This window comes from Heloderma suspectum, chromosome 2 (genome assembly GCF_057233095.1).
Source record: "Heloderma suspectum isolate Gila_16-S chromosome 2, 16-S_ref, whole genome shotgun sequence".
Taxonomy (NCBI): Eukaryota; Metazoa; Chordata; class Lepidosauria; order Squamata; family Helodermatidae; genus Heloderma; species Heloderma suspectum.
The window spans coordinates 215,091,854-215,101,726 of NC_139459.1; the positions used below are offsets into that span (position 1 = coordinate 215,091,854).

General features: G+C 42.7%; 1 protein-coding gene across 18 annotated transcripts in view; it reads right to left on the reverse strand.

The window, feature by feature from the left end:
• The window catches only part of PGS1 (phosphatidylglycerophosphate synthase 1), a 39,328-nt gene extending 29,755 nt beyond the window's left edge, over window positions 1–9,573 (reverse strand). For all 18 annotated transcript variants that reach the window (XR_014788242.1, XR_014788243.1, XR_014788244.1 and 15 more), the window contains exon 1: window positions 9,413–9,573. Coding sequence is in view for 13 of the 18 variants with exons in the window: in XM_084837755.1 (XP_084693881.1) it covers window positions 9,413–9,555 (143 nt within the window). In the remaining 5 variants the exon portion in view is untranslated. The remainder of the gene's footprint in view (window positions 1–9,412) is intronic.
• Between the last annotated feature and the right edge of the window lie 300 nt (window positions 9,574–9,873).

Below are 9,873 nucleotides of genomic sequence, written 5' to 3' on the forward strand. Positions count from 1 at the left end.
AAGATACTTCATGTGAAAACATCAGCATTTGCTGAAAGTGGTTTCTCCCGGCCCAAGTACCTGAGCAACATAGCATTACCAGCAGGAAGAGATTTATAAGAAGAATTATGTTTGTCTGGGGTGTTGGTTAATGTTATAGCTTTAAATCAAGACACTAGATTCAGGGAAGCCAGGTGTATGCCCTCTTGTTTACACAGTTTTTCTTTCTTACAGTTAGTAAGATCAAATACAGTCACTTAGGTTCTGAATAAACAACGTTTAATCATAAGGTATGAATTACAAAGGTAACATGAACAGTGTGTTCAAATGTATGAACATAAAAGCACACAATTGCTGGATTACGGGAATGTCATGGCATACTTTTTTAAAATGCTCAATTGCTAGTAGTTATCAACACTCACTTTATATAAGAATATGATTATTACCTGGTAATGCCACCTGGTAAGTGTTTTCCCACTTATAATATTGTTACTAAGGTTCAGTTACCTACGAATCTCTACCTCTCCTTCCAGCGTGCTGTCTTATGATGTGATCTGTGATAGTCAGCTCACCCACCTATGCCCACTGTTGTTTGCTTTGTATTTACCATGGTCATATAATCCTAGCCTTCCAGAGTAAGAAATTGACAGAGAATGGCTCACTGATTCTCCCTGCTGTTTTGGAATTGCACTTGCTATTTATCTCCAATGCAGCTGTAGACTCAGCTGTGCAGAGCCAAGAGGAAGGAGTCAGATCAAATTGACAAGAGTTCCCCCTCACATCTACAACCAGACACTGTAGAAGGGGAAAAATGAAATCAACAAAGAGAGGTCAATTTCAGACACACAAACAACACCAGATCCATTCACCCAATGGAGATCCTGGAGACTACCTGCAGAAGTGAGAGGAAAGTCTTGATGGTTTCATCCACTCCTCTTGGCAACCTTTGCACACAATTCTTGAAGCTTAAGCAAGACACTGCACATCCAGTCACAGCTATTTTCTTAGTCTACCCATTATGCATAAGTACCAGCTGCCTATTATTGTTGCTGCCATTATTATAGTAGCCTTTGGGGAGTATATCATCAGTCCCTGAGAAAACAAGACAAACAAAACTAGTAAAACAAAAAGTACTTTGAGTAAAAATTAATGTGTTCCAAATCCTGGAAGCAGTTTGTAAAACTCACAATGTAACAGGGCAGCTGCAAGAATGCTGTAACAGATGGTACTGCTACCATTCTAGTGACAAAGCTTCAGAAAAACACTGTTGACAGAACGGGATGACACAATCCACAGAAAAGCAAATTGGGGGGGAAGGAATCAAATACATACACAACCACATCAGAAGGAACTACATGGAACATGTATGCATGATCCGCTAGCCATGAAGCAGTGAATTTATTTATTTATTTATTTATTTATTGCATTTATACCCCGCCTTTCTCCCTCTCGCAAGGAACTCAAGGCGGCTTACATTATCCTCCTCCTCACCGTTGTATCCTCACAACAACAACCCTGTGAGGTAGGTTGGGCTGAGAGTCTGTGACTGGCCCAAAGTCACCCAGTGAGCTTCCATGGCCAAGTGGGGACTAGAACCCCCTTGTGTACTGTGCCTCTTATTCTAACTAAAAAAGCCAATGAAACAATAGTATTATGAGTGCTGTCCTTGAAATATATCTTAAAGTCTTCAGGCAGGACAGACTTTGGTACTGAAAGAAGTTGTTTTAAAACTACCTGTTTTAAAATTAGTTCACCTGCTAGCCTAAAGAAGGATTTTTAAAACAGTCAAGGATCAAAACAAGTCATTATATTTGAATAAAGATAGAAAACAAAGTGGCTTACAAGGGGGATACTAATTTTTTTTAGTTGAAAAGAAAAATATGTATTTCTGAAAGAATTCTTAGAAACACAGCAGGTTCCAAAGATGCACACAGCTCCATTACATGATGTTGTGGTTGCAAGCCATACTTTGTGAAAGGCTCTGTAGAGAAAGTACTCCATTCTCCATCTGAAAGATTCTTTTTCCTCTTTATTTCAAGGCTGGGAAGGAGGTTGCCGCTGGTGTTCACTGGCAGGTGGCCAAATGAGATTTCGAAGGCTCCTGCTTCCTCCAATAACCAGTAAACAATGGCAGTATCACTCCCATTATAGTTGGAGGAAACAATTATCTCAGATATGTATGTGCTAATTATATATTACCTGTATCAGTTTGGTAACCTACCACTTTAAGCAACTACACACTCTTAATGTTCTATAGGAACTATTTTGTATCTTATGTGGCATTCTATCATAGTGCTTTTGGAAACTGCAAAACAAATTTTACCAAATAATCATCATAATACATGCAGAAAGGAGTTATCCAGACCCTGGATGAGGAAGGGTCCAGAGAAATGTCAGCAAGCAGAGAAAGCAATTATTGCAGAGAAAGCAATTTTGGTAAGTGTAATCTTCAGGGATTTTAGGAGTCCTAGATTAGTGAAAGGACATATTTATTACATTTCTATACCACCCATTAGTCGAAGCTCGCCGGGCAGTTAACAAGACAAACCTTAAAAGCATAAAATAGCATAAAATACAATAACATAGTAAAACATAATATAAAACCCTAAGTTTATGATTTAAAGCCAACGAAGTAACCAAGATAAAAGCCAGCAGGAGTACAAAGTTCTAAAACTGCATTAACACAATTTTTAAAATTGTAGGGCTAAGAAGCCTGGGGAAATAAGGTCTTTACCTGGCACCGAAAAGACTACAATGCAGGCGCCAGGCAGCCTCTCTAGGGAGGTCATTCCACAACTGGGGTGACACATCATGGCAGGGGTCCCCAACCTTTTTGGATCCATGGGCACATTTGCAAATTTAAGGAACTGCTGTGGGCACCACCACAAAATGGCTAATTAGTAGAGTGCCACTTTGGCCCTATCTGTAGCATCTATGGATCTTAGGCTGCGTCTTATTCAGCAAAAAAAAAAAAAAAAAGTTTCATGTCTATTGGACAGCACAATGCCTCTTTAATAAGGGATTGTCCAATTCAGTTAATTCCTGGTGATGCAATACAGCGAATGCTTCTTTTACACATATGTTTTGGCAACATCCAGTAGCTGCTTCTTTTTGAGGGGAGGTTATTACAGATAAATTTTGTACTGGAAAAGTCTTTAATATTCACTGATGTACATGTGCATTTAAATTATTTATCTGCTTCATAGAAATTAACAAATAGTCAGCATAAATGGATTCTCTGCACCCTTCTGACAGCGAAAAGATTGATATTGAAAGGATTAACACTCACTTCCTACAGTGCAATGGATTGAGGACCTTATAACACTTTCAATATTTGAACAGGTGGTATATATATACCACCTTCAAATGGATACTTATTTAGATATTTGGTCCACTTTTGTTGAAGCCTATGTATAATTGCAAGAAAGTTGTAAACGTTTCATATAAATCCATGTACATATATTAAAAAATACAAAAAAGTAAAAAGTAAAAAAAATCTGGGATGCCCCTTCACAGGTGCCCGTGGGTGCCATGTTGCCCGTGGGTGCCACACTGGGGACCCCTGCCCCATGGCATAACTGCCAAGGGACAGAGCAATAATACCCCAGCATAATTTTCTGGAAGTACCTCCAACTCCCAACCTAGATAGCCTATCCAGAAGGCCACTATGATCGATGGTACTGAAAGCTGCTGAGAGGTCAAGAGAATCAACACTCTCCCTGCCCTTCTCTCAGCAAAGGTCATCCCACAGGGTGACCAAGCAGTTTGTCTTCAAAAACCAGGCCTGAAGCCGGATTGAACTGGATCTAGATAATCAGTTTCATTCAAGAGTGCCTGGAGTTGGCCAGCAACCACCCACTCAAGCATCTTTCCCACAAAGGGGTTATTAACAACTGGCCTATTGTTGTTAACATCTTCCGGGTCCATGTTAGGCTTTTTCAGAAATAGGCTAATACTTGCCTCCTTTAAAGTGGCTAGTACCACTCCCTTTCTCAAGAAGTTGACAACCCAGCTAGACATCCCCTCCCTATTAGATGTAATAAGCCGCAAAGGGCAAGCACACAGGTGGTTGACCGGACTTGGTCAAGCACCTTGTTCGCATCCTCAGGCCTCAACAACCAAAACTCATCCAATAACACCGAACAAGAACTGCATTAACTGTGGTGTTCAAGTCCTGATGAATGCGAGCGACTTTATTTTCATACTGTCGTGCAAACTTGTCACACCATGCTACTGAGGTTTCCAACATTTCTCTCTCTGGCCCAGATTACAAAACGCCATGAAACATTCGGAAAAGCTCCACTGAATGATACTGAGAAGATGCAGTGTTGGTGGAGAAGAATGCCCTCTTTGCCATCCTCACTGCCGCAGAATAGGCTCGATGTTCAGTCAGACTCTGCACGAGTCTTCCGCCACCCAGGGAGCTACCTGGACTCCACTCAGAGGAAAAGGGTGCTTGGGAGCAACTGTGCTACTCATCTCTACACTCCACAGAGTAACCAGGGCTTTAACCGAAGCACCAGCCATACCAGCAGGAAAATCCCCCAGAGCCCTCTAGAATCCATGAGAATCCATTAGCCTCTGAGGATGGACTATTTTAATATATCCCCACCCTTACAAAGGGGAAATGCTGCCAAGAGCCTAAACCTCAATAGGAAGTGACCGTGACAAGGGGACAGGTTTTAATTCCCCCCACTTTCAGATCACCATCCTCCTGTCCAGTTGAGAAAACCAAATCAAGTGTATGCCCTCCTACATGCGTTGGGCCCAACATATCAAAAATGCATCAGATCCAAAGTACTTCCAATAACACAAAGACATCTTGTGAAGTCTCAGCTGTATGATAACAAATGCTGGCCACAGGAACTCCCTATCTGTGTGGAGGATAAGGGGGAGTATGGAGTTAAGGGTGTTATTTACAAAATTGAGTGTCTGGAATATAATTCTTTTTACATTGGTGCAACTGGACGATTTCTCCTGAAAAGATGTGAGGAGCATTTGGCTGATATTCATCATAATGAACACAGGTTATATTTCTCAGGCCATATTTCTCACACATGTAGTTCATAATTCAAGAAGAAACAATGGGCTGGATCCATACTAAATCATACTTAAGGGTAGACCTACTAAAATTAATGGGAATTAAGTTAGTCATGACTACCTTAAGTTCCATTGATTTCAATGGGTCTACTCTAAATATGACTAGTCTGGATCCAACTGATGTGTCTAAACAAAAGGAAACTAGTTTGCAGAAAAGTGCTGGAACTGTGGCCTTACCACAAATGACATCAAAGCACACCACTTGAATTTCAAAGCCTTCCTTTTAGGCCCTTGCTTATAAAACAAACTCCATGCTTTATAAGGAAAATAACTTGTGTGTACACCAATGTTTCCTGCAGCAAACATGCAACAGTGTGGTCAACACACCAGCATCATATATATCCATTCCCAGCCTGATAAAGTTTCCAAGGCACATTCATTTAAAGATGCACATATATTTTCCACACTTTATACATTTTCTGGGGAAAATACTAGTGTAACACTGATATACCCCTTCAAGGATGACTGCCTTGCTGTGGCGAAGGGACTTGCGTAACTCAGTGAAGCCATAAGCTATGCCGCGCACAGCCACCCAAGACAGACAGGTCATGGTGGAGAGTTCTGACAAAATGTGGTCCACTGGAGAAGGAAATGGCAACCCACTCCAGTATTCTTGCCAAGAAAACGCCATGGAACATATCACAAGGCTAAAAGATATGACGCCGGAAGATGAGCCCCTCAGGTCGGAAGGTGTCCAATATACTACTGGGGAAGAGCAGAGGGAATTTCCAAGTAGCGCCAGAAAGAGTGAAGCGGCTGGGCCAAAGCCGAAAGGACACTCAGCTGTGGATGTGTCTGGTGGTGAAAAGAAAATCCGATGCTGTAAAGAACAAGATTGTTTAGGAACCTGGAATGTCAGATCAATGAATCAAGGTAAGCTGGAGGTGGTCAAACATGAGATGGCAAGACTGAACATCGACATCTTGGGAATCAGCGAACTAAAATGGACAGGCATGGGCGAATTCAATTCAGGTGACCATCATATCTACTATTGTGGGCAAGAATCCCTTAGAAGAAATGGACTATCACTCATAAGGGCGGGAAAAGCAGTACTAGGTACAATCTCAAAAACGATAGAATGATCTCAGTACAAATCCAAGGCAAACCATTCAATATCACAGTAATTCAAGTCTATGCCCCAACCACTGATGCCAAAGAAGCTGAGGTTGATCGGTTCTATGAAGACCTACAACACCTTCTAGAACTAACACCAAAAAAAGATGTCCTCTTCATCATAGGGGATTGGAATGCAGGAAGTCAAGAAATCACCGGGATAACAGGCAAGCATGGCCTTGGTGTACAAAATGAAGCAGGACAAAGGCTAAGAGAGTTTTGCCAAGAGAACACGCTGATCATAGCAAACACTCTTTTCCAAGAGCACAAGAGGCGACTCTACACATGGACATCACCAGATAGTCAATATCGAAATCAGATTGATTATGTCCTTTGCAGCCAAAGATGGATAAACTCTATACAGTCAGTAAAAACAAGACCTGGAGCTGACTGTGGCTCAGATCATGAGCTTCTTATCACAAAATTTCGGCTTAAATTGAAGAATGTAGGGAAAACCACTAAACCATTCAGGTATAACCTCAATCATATCCCTTATGAATATACAGGAATAGACTTCAGGTGGTGAGGAATAGATTTCAGGGATTAGACCTGATAGACAGAGTGCCTGAGGAACTATGGACGGAGGTCCGTAACATTGTTCAGGAGGCAACAACTCAATCCATCCCAAAGAAAAAGAAATGCAAGAAAGCAAAGTGGCTGTCTGATGAGGCTTTACAAGTAGCTGAGGAAAGAAGGGAAGCGAAAAGCAAGGGAGAAAGGGGAAGATATATCCAACTGAATGCAGACTTCCAGAAAATAGCAAGGAGAGACAAGAAGGCCTTCTTAAATGAACAGTGCAAAGAAATCGAGGAAAACAATAGAATGGGGAAGACTAGAGATCTTTTCAAGAAAATCAGAGATATCAAGGGAATGTTTTGTGCAAAGACGGGCATGATAAAGGACAAAGAAGGCAGGGACCTAACAGAAGCAGATGAGATTAAGAAGAGGTGGAAAGAATATACAGAAGAACTATACAGGAAAGATCTGAATGTCCCTGATAGCCATGATAGTGCAGTCACTGAACTTGAGCCGGACATCCTAGAGAGTGAAGTCAAGTGGGCCTTAGGAAGCATTACTAACAACAAAGCTAGCGGAGATGACAGTATTCCAGCTGAGCTATTTAAAATCCTAAAAGATGATGCTGTTAAAGTGCTGCACTCAATACGCCAACAAATTTGGAACACTCAACAGTGGCCACAAGACTGGAAAAGGTCAGTTTACATTCCAATTCCAAAGAAGGGCAATGCCAAAGAGTGCTCAAACTACCATACAGTTGCATTCATTTCACATGCCAGCAAGGTTATGCTCAAAATCCTACAAGCTAGGCTTCAGCAGCATATGAACGGAGAACTACCGGAAATACAAGCTGGGATTCCAAGAGGCAGAGGAACTAGAGATCAAATCGCCAACATTCGCTGGATCATGGAGAAAGCAAGAGAATTCCAGAAAAACATCTATTTCTGCTTCATTGACTACGCTAAAGCCTTTGATGGTGTGGATCACAACAAACTGTGGCAAATTCTTAAAGAGATGGGAGTACCAGACCACCTTACCCATCTCTTGAGAAACCTGTACGAGGGTCAAGAAGCAACAGTAAGAACCGGACATGGAACAACCGATTGGTTCAAAATTGGGAAAGGAGTACGGCAAGGCTGCATATTGTCGCCCTGCTTATTTAACTTATAGGCAGAGTACATCATGAGAAACGCCGGGTTGCATGAATCACAGCTCAGAATTAAGATTGCTGGGAGAATTATCAACAACCTCAGATACGCAGACGATCCCACCCTAATGGCAGAAAGCAAAGAGCATCTCAAGAGCCTCTTGTTGAAGGTGAAAGGGGAGAGTGCAAAAGCTGGTTTGAAATCAACATTAAAAAAACTAAGATCATGGCATCTGGCCCTATCACTTCCTGGCATATAGAAGGGGAAGAAATGGAAGTAGTGACAGATTTTATTTTCTTGGGCTCCAAGATCACCGCAGACGGTGACCGTAGCCATGAAATTAAAAGATGCTTGCTCCTTGGGAGGAAAGCTATGCCAAACCTAAACAGCATAGTAAGAAGCAGAGACATCACCTTGCTGACAAAGGTCCGTATAATCAAAGCTATGGTTTTCCCAATAGCAACATATGGCTGTGAGAGCTGGACTATACGGAAGGCTGAGCGCCGAAGAATCGATGCTTTCGAACTGTGGTGCTGGAGAAGACTCTTACGAGTGCCCTGGACTGCAAGGAGGTCAAATCAGTCAATACTAAAGGAAATCAACCCGGAGTGCTCATTGGAAGGACAGATACTGAAGCTGAAGCTCAAATATTTTGGCCACCTAATGAGAAAACTCCCTGGAAAAAACCCTGATGCTGGGAAAGATTGAAAGCAAAAGGAGAAGGGGATGGCAGAGGATAAGATGGCTAGATAGCATCACTGATGCAATGAATATGAACTTCAGCACACTCTGGGAGAGAGCGCAGGACAGGAAGGCCTGGAGTGCTATGGCCCATGGGGTCACGAAGAGTCGGACACGACTTAACGACTGAACAACAAACACTGATATACCCACAACAAAGTGGAGAGTTGGCCTCAGAAGCATCTCAAGTAGGTATCAGCAGTTTCGTTTTGTTGAGTTAACTCACAGTGCAAACCTTTTAAAGCATTACATAAATCCAGCTTTAAATCTCCTAAGGTTTTTAATCTGCTGTATTTTAACTTCTGCTGTTGATAAATACTTTTAATTGTTTTATTGCATTTACTGTTAACCATTCTGAATGTATTTCCACGCAGTAGCAGAAAATAATTAAAAAACACACACACCAAACGTGCTATTTGGGTGGCAAGACCTTATTCTCTGCTCCCTCCTTACAGACAAACATATAAATGCAACTGTTCCTCCTTCCAGTCCACCCCATGCCCATATACACTAGATGAGCCTTCCCCAGGCTGGCGCCCTCCAGATGTTTTGGATTACAACTCCACCTCACATACTAGCTGGGGCTGAAGGAAGTTGACGTCCAAAACATCCGGAAGCCACCTGGATGAACAAGGCTGCACTAAATGCAAGTATTATTTCTCACACATATACTAGTCCTTCCCCTCACTAAGCACACCTCAGCAACTACTACTTCCAACTAGAGAGGCCTCCAATAGGCCCCGTTAAAAGCGCTGCAGAGAACCATTAAATGCCATCCCCAATGAATAATGGGGGCCCGAAGCCAACCACCTCACCTGCGAGCGCGGCTTTCGCGGCGTCGGGTCAAGCGGTCTGAGAGTCGGCCGAGCAGCGCGGCCAAAACAGGCCTCCCCCGGGGCAAATAATCTAGCAGCCGCCGCCATAGCACGGGAACCTCAGCCACCACAGCCGCCGCCATGGAAACCCAGCCACTTCCGTTTCCGGGTGACAGCACCGCAGATATCCCGCCACTTCCGCTTCCGGCCGCAGAGATGGGATGCCGTTCTGCAGCAGGATCATTCAGTGAAATGCGATAGCAGTGACGAGTTTGTAGCAACTGCAGGGGACAAGAAGGCATTTGCCTCCGACAACAGATGACCTAAAAGATGGCATTTTAGCAAAGCGCTGCAAGAAATGGTGTAGAAGAGCAACAACCATGCCCTTAGAGAGTTGCTTTCCTGTGCTGGTGTTGTACTCCTAGAGTATCAAAAGGTCTCAAGCTCTTTGGCATATTCTG